The sequence below is a fragment of the Panthera uncia genome, chromosome B4 (assembly GCF_023721935.1).
Source record: "Panthera uncia isolate 11264 chromosome B4, Puncia_PCG_1.0, whole genome shotgun sequence".
Lineage (NCBI taxonomy): Eukaryota > Metazoa > Chordata > Mammalia > Carnivora > Felidae > Panthera > Panthera uncia.
The window spans coordinates 20,995,011-21,009,754 of NC_064809.1; the positions used below are offsets into that span (position 1 = coordinate 20,995,011).

General features: G+C 46.5%; 1 protein-coding gene across 1 annotated transcript; it reads left to right on the top strand.

Annotated features, from left to right (window-relative positions):
* Positions 1–261: 261 nt before the first annotated feature.
* On the top strand, positions 262–13,597 carry MSRB2 (methionine sulfoxide reductase B2). The gene is made up of 5 exons (XM_049626636.1): positions 262–443; positions 1,810–2,077; positions 5,829–5,905; positions 11,391–11,563; positions 12,074–13,597. The coding sequence occupies exons 1-5, from the start codon at positions 262–264 to the stop codon at positions 12,241–12,243; spliced, it is 870 nt and encodes a 289-aa protein (XP_049482593.1). The 3' UTR covers positions 12,244–13,597.
* Positions 13,598–14,744: the final 1,147 nt, after the last annotated feature.

The window sequence follows — 14,744 nt, forward strand, 5'->3', positions numbered from 1 at the left end:
TCGGGCGGGGCAGGGGAGACACGCGAAGTCCTCTCGCGCACGGTGTTTGAAACGGGACGGCCTCAAGGTACCCGTCTGTGGTTGCATATGGATCTGGAACTCAGCAGAGAGGATGGAAGGAAGCTAGATGTGGGGGTCTCATCGTGTGGGTGGTCCTTAAGCTACTCAGCGGACAAAATCACCCAAGGGCAGGCAGGTGTGGTGCGGTGACAGAGGCAAGCCTAGGACAGCCGGACTCGTTCCAGGGCTGGCTGACGAAGGATGCCGAAAGGGAGCCGTGGGAGAGACCAGAGAATCGGGTGCCACGGAAGCCCAGGGAAAGCAAAGGTACCACGGGAGAATGCCAAGTGTCAGAACTACGGGGAAATGAGAGAGAAGGATGAAGGGTTCCCAGGCTTCACGGAGAAGGTGTCAGCGGGCTCCCTGAATTTGGAGGCGGTGCGGTGGGGGGTGCGGCGTCTTCAGTGCCTCACGCCCAGAGGCCCGTGATGTCAGCCTGCCCCGCTGTCGGCGATGCTCCCTTTGCTTCTTTGGTTAAGGTGGTGACGTGTACATTTTTCCGTTGTAGAGGCTCATTTTCTTCCTCATAATTAACACTATCTTGAAAATGTGTAACTGGTCCATTCTTCCAACAGTCGTTCACCCAGGGTTTTAGAATCCCCTGCCGATTCTTGCTTGAGTCAGTGACTATTTCAGTGATTATAAAAGGGTGATTTTTTTTTTTTAATTGTATCATTCCCCCGTCCATTTATTGCATGGCATTCTGCATTGGTAACTCTGAAAGGCCACTGAGCAGTAGTAATCGTCACATAAATACATCTTGCTTTGCGCCCCAGGAAATGAGTCCTGGGGAAACCGTGTGCAGTTGAACTATATTTTCATAGGAAAATTTCGGAGGTGTGTTTCCAGAGTAAAAAAGAAGTCCCCATAGCTTTACAAAAAGTATTTAAGAAAGGGCAGCTATTGACATATTTAACAGATTAAAAACTTTTTAATAAAATGCGAACAACCATAAGCAACAACACGGTATCAAAAATACCGTATTATGTGGTATTATGAGCTAGCATTGAAGATACAGATCTTCATTATTTAGGACCTCTTTCGGGTAACAAAATGAATTTCAAATATGATTTTCAGACATGTTCGGTATTTGGCGGTAACACCATAAGTGTCTAACCTTTTATCTTTGTTGCTGTGGTCAGTTACTAAGCCTTCGGGCCGCCGTTTTCTCATTGGGAAGTTGAGGTGGACAGATCATAAAACCCTTTCGCATTCTTTGTGTTGGATGGTTGAAGCATCGGTTATATATACCTTGGGCTTCCTCCTCCCCTTTGGCTAAAAAGAGTATTGTCCTAGTTAATTTGTTTGCATTCACTGGAGTAAGAGTCGTTAAGATTGAAGCTTAAGGATGGATTCTGGAAGGTCTCCGTTTCTTTGCAGGGGCATACGCTGTAGGAGTCTCTTTTTTTTCCGCACTAGATTTTTTTTTTTTAATAAAGACTTCTGCCGACAAACGACAGCAGAGAGATTTTTATAAACCAGCGAAGGAGAGGAGTTGAATAACCCACTGGCTCACGGTTCTTTTCTCTCCAGTCACTCAGCTACTCCCAGCCGTGTCCTGACAAGAAATACTCCTCTGGATGCGGTAATAGAAGAGGGATCAACGTGCACCCCCGGGCACCGGAGGAGATCTTATTCTGCATTATTTCATATTTCAGCTGCCTCTTTAGCTCCCGCGCCCCAGTCGGACGAGAAAACCGGCTGTCCGCTTGCTGCTCCTTTCTCGTGAAACTAATGAGTCAGTTGAAGCATTTTGTACCGGAGCTTTCTGGTCCCCGGGACGAAGGGAGTCGTGGGAGAGGGGAGGGGCGGCCGTGTCCTGGGGGTGGCCGTGCACTTGAGGAGCAAGGCTCAGGGGAAACGTTCATTGGGCCCTTTTGTTGTAGTTAGAACAGGTTCCCATTTAACCACCCTGGGTCCCTCACAGAGCGTGAGCCAGTCCCTCACCTGGAGCGAGTGGCGAAAGAGGCTGACTCCAGAGCGGTTCTACATCACGAGGCAAAAGGGAACCGACCCGGTAGGCCACACTGCCGACGGTTTGGTGACTGGATGGACCCGGGGTGGCTGGAGGGGGGGTTGGGGTACGTGTCGCTCATCCGCTCTGCCCGTCGTCCGGCCCTCCTCCGTGGTTCTCCCTCTCGGGCACCCGTGTCCACCTGCCTGTAGGGACCGGAAGCCTTCCCGGACCCCCCCTCCCTCCCCTCACCCTGTTCTGCCTCCTCAGTAACCTTCCCGTTGCTCTCCTTCTGGCCGCCCTTCTCCACGCGGCTGCCAGAGAGATCCGAAAACAAAAGTCCGACCACAGCCCTCGGCCGCCCCTCCAGAGGCTTCCCGCCGCTTCCAAGGTAAAGAGCAAAGTTTGCAAATGGCTAATTAGGCCCCAGTGGCTCTGCCCCCGGCCTCCTGCCCCTCTCCTCGGTCGGGCTGTTTTTCCTATCTCTGCGCTTGGGCCACACTGTGCTTCCTTCCGCTCTCAAACACCCTGGGCTCCCTCTCCCTTCGGCCCTTGACCCTGTGTCCTGCTCTCCCCCATCCCCTCACCCATCCTCCCTGCCCCTTCAGACCTACCTCTCAACCCCCAGCCCCTGTGCTCAGGGAGGCCTTTCTCGGCCCCAAGCCGGCCGTGCTGTTCCCAGCACTTTTCCTTCAGAGCACTTGCCATTGTTGGTGTGGCCCTCGCACAAAACACAGCGTCTGGCCGTGGCCCGCCCTCAGAAAGTAAATTTTTGTGACTTCTGAGTGAGTGCGGGCTAAGAGGCAGAAACATTAAGCTGAATTCATCAGGCTCAGCTTTGACTCGTTTCTGGGGGGAGCCGTCCTCCGTCCTCCGTGGGTCCTCATTACGGTGCTGTTTTCCCAGCACAGCGCTTCTTAACCAGTAATCTGTCTCACACCCAAGTATAGCCGCTGGAATAAAGCCGTAGAACGCGGTTACTAGACCTTTTCATTGGGGAAGTGGACCCCACAGAGTGGACCACAGCGCTTTTGCGGACCTGTGGAGTATTTCTGTCTTTCCTTCAGCAGGCCCCACCGAGTTCATGTGCACGTGGCCGTGGAATCATGGCACACCCTCGGTTTCTCCGATGCTGACGTCATTAGGCCGGCAGATCCCAGTAGATTCTTGTGAAGTCCTGCTATTTTTTAAAACTTCCTGTGGGTGGGACTCTAATAATCCTTCACTGGGAAAGAGACCGTGGTTATTAGTGCAGGTAGTATGGGAGCCACGTGTGATTCTCTGTGTGCAGTTGGGCGTATCCCAGAATATTCTAAGCCAGCCCTTTCTCAGGGACACAGCCAGGCAGGGTTTGGTATATATACCGAGCCTGGAGATGAGCTGACAGATGTTGAGGAGAATAAATCTGTGGGATTCTCAAACAGATGGTGCAGTATGCTCTGTGCATTTGGCCATTTTACAAAATGAGCATCATCCAGTATTTTAAGTAATGTTATAAATCCCTTTCAGCTGACCCACGTCCACACGTAACTTCTTGGAATAATGCAGAACTAGCCGTAAGCCTTGCTAACGAGAGAGAAGTAACATGTCTAAGCTTTCTATTTGGTCACCCACACTTAAAACTTCGGTCGCGCGTGTTCGTATTGGGCCGCAGGGGTACGTTAGCACTCGGGTAGACACACCAGATGAGTTTACAGCCTGGTTGCACCATAGAAGTCCGACAGAAGGCAGTCGAAGGCAGGTTTTATGCAGGTCACCCGCTGTCTGCCCCGCAGAACTGCTCTCCACATGCTTCGCTCTGCTCTGAGCTCTGGGAAGAACACGCTCCCCTTCCCTCCGGCTACTGACCGAGTGAGGCAGTGGATGATGCCGGCGAGGTCAGAGGACACAACCGAGAAATCAGGATCCGGGGTCCTCTCGGAGGCCGTGCTCCTGCAGGCCGCCCTCACCTACGGCCGCAGCCTCACGGGTGCTGGGAGCTGCCCCATCCTTGGCCCCACAGGCCTAGTAGGGTAGTGTGTTCTCAAAGCCACGGGCCCGGGGCTGCTTCACCCTCCCTATTGGTTGCCACTGGCCCTGTCCCCACCTTTGTAAATCGTTCTATATGAAGTTATGTGCAAATCGCCCTTTTGAGCGTGCCATCTGTTCCCAACAGGTATGTTGTATGGACGAGATCAAAGAAAGAGGTCCCGTTGGTCCAGACAGACTGCCTTCAGGGCCACCATAGCAGAATACCACAGACGTGGGGGCTTAGACAACAGACATTTATTTCTCACAGTTCTGGAGGCTGGGAAGTCCCATATGAAGGTGCTGGCCAGTTCAGTTCCCGGTCTTTTCCTCCCCATCTCTGTAACGGCACCCAGACCAGCCCTGGGTACATACTAGGTTTTCAAGTAAATACTAGAATGCACAATTGAGTTAAAAGCTGATTTCGGCCCTAAATAGATGATAAGACTTATATAAAATTGAGGTGTAAGGGGAAGGAGGCATCAGGAAATCGGTCTAGGAGGCCTGGATAGATGTCACTTCATGAAATGTGTCCGTTGAAGCTTCCTAGGCTTTCTAGCTCAGCCCCAGGACTGGTGGCCCTCTGGCATGTGTGTCTCGTCAGCCCAGGCGGGAGGTATGTGGAGCTTGGTTGCAGATGCCACGGGTGGGAGCAGGCACCCAGGGGGACAGGCCGAAAAAGACCAGCTTTCTACTGTTCAGAACTACTGTTCTGCAGCTCAGCTTAGAGTCTTTGAAGAGGGAAAACGTCCAAGTGTGCCCAGATGGTAGGCTCAGCGGGTTATTTTGAAATTGTCCGTTATGCGGCTCGCTGAAAACGGGCTGTTAATATTACCACGGGGAATCTGAATGTTTGACCTGTGATTTTTGTCGAGACGGGAAATGTAGGAAGGGCAGAAGAGTCCAGCCTGCCTCCCGAGTCCGTTCTGCAACGTGGCGACCCATTCAGAGGAGCGCTGGCTTCTCTTTCATCCCGTGCAGTTGGGGGAGCGCTTGCTGCCCGGCCCTGCTGGTGGATGGTCCGTAGTTGGCTGGGGTGAGAGGGTTGTTTTTGTTTTTGTTTTCTTTCCTTTTAATTTACTTTCACAAAAGGAATTGGGCAAAAAGCTCTTTGTTTCTTTTTCCAACAGCGAGATCCAATTTGCACAATGGCATTTTGAAAAATACCGACTTGGCTGACTCATTGCCTCAAATCTCCTTGTGTTTTTCTTGGGAAACCTCTGGAAACCCGCAAACTCTTTAGGCCACAATTAACGAAGTCATTTCATCTAGGTAGTAACTTTGGTATGGGATGATCTAACTCATTATTTAAACGTTTATTAAGTATGCAACGCCGTAAATGCCACGCAAAGCGTATTAAAGGCACAACCACGAGCTGACAGAGCTATGCTATTTATGTATTTATATTCTGTCTTTAACTGGAGATTTCAAAGTGTTTTAGACAGTGGACTGGATTCCTATTGTATTAACTATTTTGAGACGAAGACTGAAATCTTACACCATCCAGAGGACTGTTGTCTCACTTTTTCACGGACTTTGATGTTCTTGGATGAAAGGTGCTATATAAATACAAAGCATTATTAATGTCATAATTTGAATATTTGGCACAATAAAGGCTGGGTTGTGATAAGCCTGCAGGCTGCTTCGTCGGGCACGTTGTAATTTTCTCTCTGGTGATGTTTGCACTTCGTCAAATTAGCACAAAAATTCCTTGATTTGGGGACTGAATCTTGGATTTAAATCCGCCACAGCATCTCCTGCTGGTGTTAGGAGAACCCTACGCATGATGTATCTCATTTGCTTTCAGCCTTTCAGTGGGATCTACCTGAATAACAAGGAATCAGGAATGGATCACTGCGTGTGCTGGGACAACCCACTCTTCAGGTAAGGTCAAGGTGGAGAGGTACTGAAGGAGAACGGACCTCCAGATTTCATGCAGCTCTGTCTCATTTGAAGTCTTGGCTAAATATATACCCCTATTGTTTTTAATCGCCCTCCTCATTTGGCATGGTTGCTATAAGGAGAGCTGTTGATATAAAATACTTGCCTGTCTTGATTATTTCTAGCATGTAGAGCAGTTAACGAGATCTCTTAGCCGGTATTCTTTCTTTCTGTATCCCCGAGAACTAGACAACAAATAAAACTTCATGGGCACCTTAAGGTAACACTATTAGAATATTTTCCTGGGAAAGTATTTAAAGAAACCTAAACCATAATAGTATTTGCCTGGCCATGTGATTAAAACTATATCTCTCCCAGGGAAAATGGGTTTATAATTTAATTTGGGAAATGTAGAATTTTATGAGGATAGATTCCCCACAGTGCTTGACAGTAGTGAATACCATACCCTGTTCTATACCAGCTAAAAGTAAATTTAATTGTCCCTTGATTTCAAAGCCTCTTTTAAGTCAATCAGGATCTGAAATCTCTCAACAAAGGCTTTTTTGTTTAGCCATGCAGGAAACAGTCTAAAAACAGTAGATTCGATGAAGAAGAAAGGAAAACATCTTTGAAGTCCTGTTTTCAGAACTTCAAAGATATTTTCCTTTCTTCTGCATCAACCCTAAATTGGTTTAGAATAAAATATAAATCAAGCCAGCTCTGTGAATCTTCCATTAAGCCGGGCTTCATTATGTCCTTTGGGCTTTGAGCAGACCGGGCTTTCTTGGGCTGCTGGCTGCTAATGTGGGCCGGATTTGGAAAGCCAGACCCCGCCGGCAAGGATGAGGAACAATTAGGATCGATTTCCCTTCATGCTTGCGCAAGGGCAAGTCTTTGCCCGGATTCACGCACTACGACAAGTGGCTGGTGAGGAGACGTCTAAGAGAGCAGTCGGCCCGGGATGGCCTGGGGAGAACGAAGAGAAGCAGATTATTTTAACACAGGAAGATGTGGGACGCATATTTCTGAGCCATTAGTTGTTCCTCGACCTTTGGTTCTGTGAAGGAGAAGCAGGACCTTGAGATGGCCAGCCTGCTTTTAGTCAAAAATAAAGGTGTACAGTAACCAGACGGATGCTCTGTTTCTACCTCTGGGCTGTGAAGACAGGATGAGAAGTTGTCCTCGTAAGGGCATTCTCCCACTTTGCGTTCATTTTCTTACTTCACCGGTGTTCCAGTTTCTGCACTAGTAAAATTGAGACCTTTTCCTCCCCAGGGCCCACCATCCCCTCACTGCAGCAGCCAGTCTAGAATCACAGAACGTTGGAGCCGGGATGGACCTGAGACTAGAACAGTAGAGTAGACTGTCCAGGAGCAATTTCTGCCTCCATGGAAATGCTCCAGATCTGCTCTATCCAATATGGTCGCCACTAATCACATCTGGCTCTTGAACGCTCAGTGTCGTTGAAGATGAATTTTTAATTTTATTTAACTCTAATTCATTTAAAACTAAAAGCCCACATGTGGCCAGTGGCTACCGTATCGGCACAATGCGTGTCCAAATTAAGGAAGTCGAGTGACCAACCCCAGGTCACTGAGATAGTGAAGCAGCCAAGACTAACAGGAGAACCAGCCAATTCTCGAGAAGCCCGTTTACCAAAGGCCAGTTTGCGAAGCTGCCGATTCACCAACCTTACTTATTTCTTTTTTAATCATTTAGTTTTAGTTGAAAGGTTTCTATTTTTTTTTCCCCCTTAGGGACATTTGAGTTGGTTTCTGTTCCATTTTCCTGCTGCTGCTGCTGCTGCTGAATGATTGAAACTGGAAGAAATACGAATATGTTTAAAAGGATCTTTTATGCTCCAGAATATACTTTTCTTAAAGATGTATTTGTCTATAGGAGAGGTAGGATACTGAAGTGGCTAGGGGTCTGCTCCCCTGCTGTGTGACCTTGGGCATGTCTCTGAACCAGTCTGTGGCTTGATTTCCTCACCTGTAACGTGCTAGCACGATAGTTGGACTTCATAAGGTTGTTGAGAGGATTAACTGAGTCGTGAGGTAATGCACGCAAAAGCACCAGCTCAGTGCCCGGCGTGTGCCCAGCAAGCACTCAGTACTTGTTGGCAATGACCGTCCTCAGAGACGGATCCTTCTTAAGGCTGCATATGGAGATAAGCCTTTGAGAATGAGGAATTCTTGTGAATATAGTCTCATTAATGAGAATCTATCAATGAAGCTTATATTCTTGAGGATGCTTCCCATTCAAGAGCTTGGTCTTAGGAAAATATTCTTGTTTTGCCTCTCTCTTTCTCTAGTCTCCAGCCTTCATAGTAGCAAGCAGGGGTGGAGAAAAAAAGTAAACATTCCTCCAAATGCTTGCGTAGGGTCAAAATGAGGGGGAAAGTTGGTCAGCCAAGAAAGAGTCAAGTGGATGCGGGACCACTGCCTCTTGGCAGAATTGGCTTCACACAGAACCAATATGGTGCCTGTTCTGGGAGACATGCCTCCTGTCCAAATCAGAGGCCTTTAATCCAAGGTTTCCAGGTCCAGAACACTCTTAGGATGTTATCACCCCTCTGGGGGCTCCAGACTGTTGCTTCATTTGCCACCACTTCCCTGCTTCCTCTGTTCCCCTTCTTTCTCCTTCCCCTCCATGTACCCATTCTGGAAGTGTTTATTAAAATCTGTGGGATCACATGTTTGGTGCTCCTACATCCTTCTCAGAATAGAAGGAAACTGAAAGCCTAATATTACTTTCCTTCTTACATAACATCAGGATGTCCTGCATGTTACAAGTAACTAAGTAACATTGGTTAAAAACCTTTTTTGTGTTCCGGTTCCTCCGAATGAATGGAAATTCTTCTAAGATTTTAGAGTTGTCAGTTATCACCAGGTACTTCGGCTGTAGTTTGGGGGCTGTGGAATTTCCAGAAATGAAGAAAAACCAAAGCAAATAAACACGTAACGAACACGCAAACACACAGCAAAAAAACAAAACCAAAGAAACACCTCTAAGAGTATATGAAAAGAGATGATCCAGAGTGGTTTTAGTTTCCCAAGGTAGAGTCTTATAATCTGGTAATCACTTAAACATGTTTATTTTAATTTCTTTTTTTTTATTTAAAAAATTTTAATGTGTATTTATTATTTGTTTATTTGACAGTCTCGCGTGCGATGAGCGGGGGAGGGGCAGAGAGGGAGATGGAGAATCCACAGTGGGCCCTGGCACTCTCAGCGCAAAGCTCAAAGTGGGGCTCGAACCCATGAGCCATGAGCTCATGACCTGAGCTAAAGTCAGATGCTCAACCGACTGAGCCATCCAGGAGCTCCCATATATATTGGAATTTCTAATTGACCTTAATATTTAGGTTTCCATTCTGAAATTCTGTTTGATGGACCTCTCATTATTACCTGGTAAAATCTGCAGATTCCGTTAATTGCACCAGTAAAGATTTATTGTTTCCCATAAACATTTTAAATGACTTTTTATTAGTCTTTAGATTAATTCATTAAAAAATGTATTACATTCGTAATTCTCCATCAAAATGCCTTTAATGATCACTGGTTTACGTGTAATGTTAAGGGTGGAAAGGCTATGACTAAAACATACTCAAAATGTTTTTCCCTGGGCCAGGGTGCCTCGGATGAATAGTTTTGAGCCCTTTGGAAAGGGTTGCAAAAAAAAAAAGTGGACCTATGGCTGCTCAGATTTCATGGATATCTGTTATTAATAATAGTGATGATTTTTAAAAATAATGGCTACCGATTCATGTACCGTTTATCCAACACTATGCTAAATACACTGTACCTATAGGGAAACTATTTCAGGTAGTCTTGTCAGCAACCTTGTGAGGCAATAATGCCTTTACTGTTCTATCCATTAGGGCACTGAGGCTTTAAAAGACTAAATAACTTGCCAAGGTCACAGATATAGCAGAGCCTGGCTCCATGCCCACACCTTTCAGAAGTCAGGGCCCTTACTCCTCAGAGTTCTCAAAGGCTGGTCTGAGGATCCTGGGAGTTTCTGGGACCGTTTTAGGGGCTCTACAAGGCCCTCCCTCTCTTTCGTTACTGCATATCCATGAGGCCACATCCTCTTCTGTACCTCAATCAAAATAGCAGTGCAGCAGATTGAATCCAGAAGCACATACGAAGGGTCAATGGTCTTTTTCCTTTTTCTAAGCTAGATGTTAAAGCGATGCGCAGAATTGTAAAACAGTGCATCTCTTCTCACTAAGTGTTTGCTTCATTTTGGAAAATATAATCCGCTGTCAGAAAAGTAGGTTATTTATGGGACCAGGTAATGAATTCGTTATTTTCAAAAATAACTTCATGGATGATTATTTACAATTTGTCAGTTACAATTTCTAATTTGTTAAACATCGGTATCCATAATTCCCGTAAACAAAAGCTCTCAGAGCTCCTCAGTGATTTAATAGAGAGCAGTCCTGAGATGGGAGTGTTTGAGGATGACTGCCTCAAACCTGACTCTTACTGCTGCGGCTTGTGCTCTCCCCCAAGCTTCCTTCTGCGTTCATAGGCTAGGGGGTTGGTTATTTGCCATTTTTCCTTCTCTTTACTCAGGTTTTTTGGTTTTTGGCTCTTGGTTTGTGTGTTCATTTGTTTGTTTTGCAGAGTTTATAGTACATTTCTTCTCCCTCTTCCTTAGAGAGCCCTTCCCCTGCCATTGCAGATTTTCCACTCGGGTTCCCTAGTGCCCTTTGAGGGAGCTCACCGGGGGTCCCTGGCGCGTGGATTTGTGTGTTTCCCTCTCACTGCTCTGGTCGGCCCCTCTGGGCCTCTCCCACCTTGGCGCCATTCGTTCCCATGGGACGTGTCCAGGAGGGTCACGGCGCCGCAGCGACTGTTCACAGCGAACCTTCACGAGCACGTACCCCCCCCCCCCAGCCCCCGCACAGTATCTCCTTCAATCCTCAAAACGTCTCCATAACGTAGGTGTTATTCTCCCCATGCTACAGATGGGGCCCAGAGAGGTTACATAGCCTGCCCAGTGTCACACAGCTGCGAAATGGCAGAGGCAGTCAGGCTTCTGTGTCCGGGTAACTGGAAGGTCCTGCTGCTGAAAATGCATTTCATCAGGTCTCCCCCTGCTGGGCCCAGACTGTGACGCCCTCCATGGACCACTGTTCTTTCATTTACGTTTCCCCCTTTTCCACATTTAGACCACTTGGATTGGATCTGTGTTTCCTAATGGGCATCACAGTTCACAAAGCCTCTAGTGTTTTTTGGTCCCTGTCGGACATCGGGAGGGGAGCCGGCAGCATCCCAGAAACAAGAGATCCTTTCAGGGGGACGGGACAACGTGTTCAATAGTGACAGTGCAGCGGGCAGGGTTCCTGCGGAACTCTGATTGTTCACCTAACTGGCCTGGAGGTCTGGCAGAGGAGGGAGGGGATCAGAAAAATGAGTTGGGGCATCAAATGCTCTTCGTGTGTTCATAACAATCTCAGCAGCTGCCGCGTGGCGAGTGTCTTCCACGGTTCGGAGAAAAAGTACTGCTCTGGCACCAGACGGCCTTCGTTTTCTGAGGCTCACGGGACGTCTGGTTCCGATGAAAGGGACGCGGGGATCCTGAGAGGCATGGACACCTTGTTAGGATTAACTCGCACCAAGGTTGTCTGCAAGCAGGTGGGGCTTTTTTGTTTTGTCTCTTTGGTTTTCCCCGATGCTGCAAAGAGTGTAGCTGGTGTTATGACGCGGGAGTATTTTCGTACTTTTCTACACTTGCTACTTCAGATCCTTCTCCCATCATTCTGGGCACTGCAGGGAAGAAAAAGAACCTTCCTGAGCCACTCTCTGACGTAGCCGTTCCTAGTTGTGGCCTTCCAGAGATGGGGCAGAGGGAGGGAGAGAGAGACAGAGACAGAGTGAGCAGAGGAGGGGCAGAGAGAGAGGGGGAGAGAGAGAGAATCCCCAGCAGGCTCCGTGCTGACACGGGACTCGAACTCACGGGCCATGAGATCATGACCTGAGCCAAAGTCAAGAATCGGACCCTTAACTGCCTGAGCCACCCAGGCGCCCCTGTCTTCTTTCATTTCTTAATCAAATTCTGATGTGATAGGCTTCCCTCCCCCCATACAAATGTCAGACACCAGAGTGGGGTGGCCATGCGGGGTGTGGCCACGTGGGGCTCACCTGTCTAGTTTCGGAGCCCGTCTTGGCCGCGTGCTTCCTGATGGATGTGGGCCTAGTGGGCAGAGGTTTTGCATCAACAGTGTGGCACTGAAGGTCAAACCAAGGAAATACTGGCTGTCTCCAGGGGCCCCCTCCCCTCGCCACTGCTTCATTTACACCCTCAGTTGTCACCGCTCATATGAATGACGTGTTCTATTGGCTACCAAGCTAGGCCAAATGTGCTGCTGGCACCAGGCAAGTCACAACCTCTGGGATGTATTTACCTGGACTCAGCCCAACCCTGACTCCAGCTTGGACTGGAATTTCACGCGGTGACAGAAGGGCAGCCATTTCCATCGAATTGACTTCTGTAGGCTTTGCCTGGGACCAGAGGGTGTGACTCTTGGGGGACATTAAGAAGCTGATGGACCACGAACCAAAAAACTCCTACAAAACTACCCTGACCTTACCACTGCAGTGAAGCACTTCGTGGACCTATACAGGTGAGGGGTCAAGGGAAAAGAGGAAGGGGATGCGGGATTAGAGTAATCAACAATCCCAGCGCCGAAAGAAATGCCAAGGACCGGGGTTGTGGGACAGCAGAGTTTGGGAGGCACACGCAGTGATCGATGGGATGCATGGTTCTTTTTCATAGCTTTAGAATGTCTTGACCATTCTGGTTTCATGCTTTCTACCCACAAATAAGTGCCAGTGGGAGCTTGTTAGGTTTCAGTGATTAATGAGTAAAAGTGGCTGCAAAGTTAAGCTTTAACATGTTCAAATAAAATACTTACTAAAATCGGTGTTTACTTTGTGTCTAAGCCTATGAATTTGCTCTTTTGTGAAAACTCTAAATCAGATACCAAAAGAAAAAAGAAATAGATTACGTTGGAGTAGGCATCTGGTTATACAACCTTAATAGAACTCAACTATTTTACAAATTGAGAGTCTTGAATACTTTGCTATTGAAAGCGTTTAAATTATTTGAGATTTTATAGGCAGAAAGAAAAACCTAATGATTCCATTTTTCTCTTTATTAGTTTGTAGTGCATCATGTAGCTTTTCTTTTAGTGGTTACCATGGAAATCACAACATGCATCCCTAACTTGTCACAGCCATATAACAATTATTTTTGCTACTTTTCCAAGAATGCTCTCCTTAGATCGCTTTAACCTCATTAACACCCTTCCATATTTTGTGTTACTGTTGCTATGAATTTAATTTTACACACATTTTAAGCCCCACAAGTCATTAATTTATATGCCAATATTTATTTATATTTACCTACATATTTCCTCCTTATTTCTTCCTGAAATATCACATTTCCCTGTGGGATTGTTTTCTTCTGCCTGAAGAACTCTTTAAAAAAAAATTTTTTTTTAATGTTTATTTATTTCTGAGACAGAGCATGAGCAGGGGAGGGGCAGAGACGGGGAGACACAGAATCTGAAGCAGGCTCCAGGCTCCGAGCTGTCAGCACAGAGCCTGACGCGGGGCTCGAACTCACAAACTATGAAATCGTGACCTGAGCCGAAGTCGGACGCTCAACTGACTGAGCCTCCCAGGCGCCCCAGAACTCTTTCTTTTAGTTCATGATTCCTCGTGTTGAATCTTCTCAGTTTCTTTTCTTGGCTGAGAAATGTATTTATTCTCCTTTAAAATGTTTAAAGCTTTATCGAGGAAAAGATATACCAAAAAATTGCACCTATTTAATGTATAAATTTTGGTGAGTTTTATCTCCTTTCATTTTGGAAATGAATTCCAAAATGGGCATAGAATTCTAATTTGGACATTTTATTTTGGCATTTTTAAAGTTTCGTTCCATCGTCTTATGGCTTCCATTGTTTCCTCTGTGAAATCAGCTGCCCATGCTATTGGTGCTCCTTTGAAAGCAGTACGTTCCCTGCCCCAACCCGCAGCTGTTGTTATGAATTTCTCTTTTGATTTGATTTTCAGCAGTTTATGATGTGCCCTAGTGTGGTTGTCTTTGTATTTATTGTGCTTGGGGTTCACACAGTTCTTTGAATCTTTGGTTGATACTTTCATCAGTTTTGGAAAATTCTGTTACTCTCCCTTCACCATTGCTTTTTCCCTGACCTCATTCCTCTCCTTCTAGAACTTGAATCACACAAATTTTAGGCCATTTATTGCATCCCATGTGTCTGTATGGTTCTTTTCTGAATTTTCCCAGTCTTCTAAATTTCCACACTTCAGTTTTTTTGTTTTTTTGTTTTTTTGTTTTTTTTGTTTGTTTGTTTTTTGGGTCAACATGCTCTGTAATTTACCATTCTTATCCTTTTGCTTGTTTAATCCGCTTTTAAACACATCTTTTGAAGTCCTCATTTTAAGCGGTATATACCTTTTTAGCCCTAAAATAACCATTTGATTCTTTTTTATGCATTCCAATTCTCTGTTGAAGTTCTCCATCTTCAACAGAGAAAAACGGGTGTAATTTCATGGTTTTCATCTCTGCTCTTGAACATGTTAATCATAGTTTTAAATATGTTCTTGCCTTTGGGAATTCCTAGTAGTGGGCTTCCATGCACCTCAGATATAATCTTCCAGAGTAAGAGCGTGGGAAAAAGGCCCATTCACAAAATACTGACTAATCAGGAAGGTCCCTTTGGCCCATTCAGTGACCCCATCTGTAGCACCTTTTCCCATAGTGCTATGCCTGATTTCAGGAGTGTTTGCCACAATATCTGTTA

Excerpts from the sequence above, each read along its gene's own strand:
- MSRB2 (XM_049626636.1), top strand. The coding sequence starts at position 262 with ATGCCGAAAGGGAGCCGTGGGAGAGACCAGAGAATCGGGTGCCACGGA. Across the intron at positions 5,906-11,390 it reads TGGGACAACCCACTCTTCAG|TGTCTTCCACGGTTCGGAGA; the intron begins GTAAGGTCAAGG and ends CCGCGTGGCGAG. Across the intron at positions 11,564-12,073 it reads CAAGCAGGTGGGGCTTTTTT|CCCGTCTTGGCCGCGTGCTT; the intron begins GTTTTGTCTCTT and ends CTAGTTTCGGAG.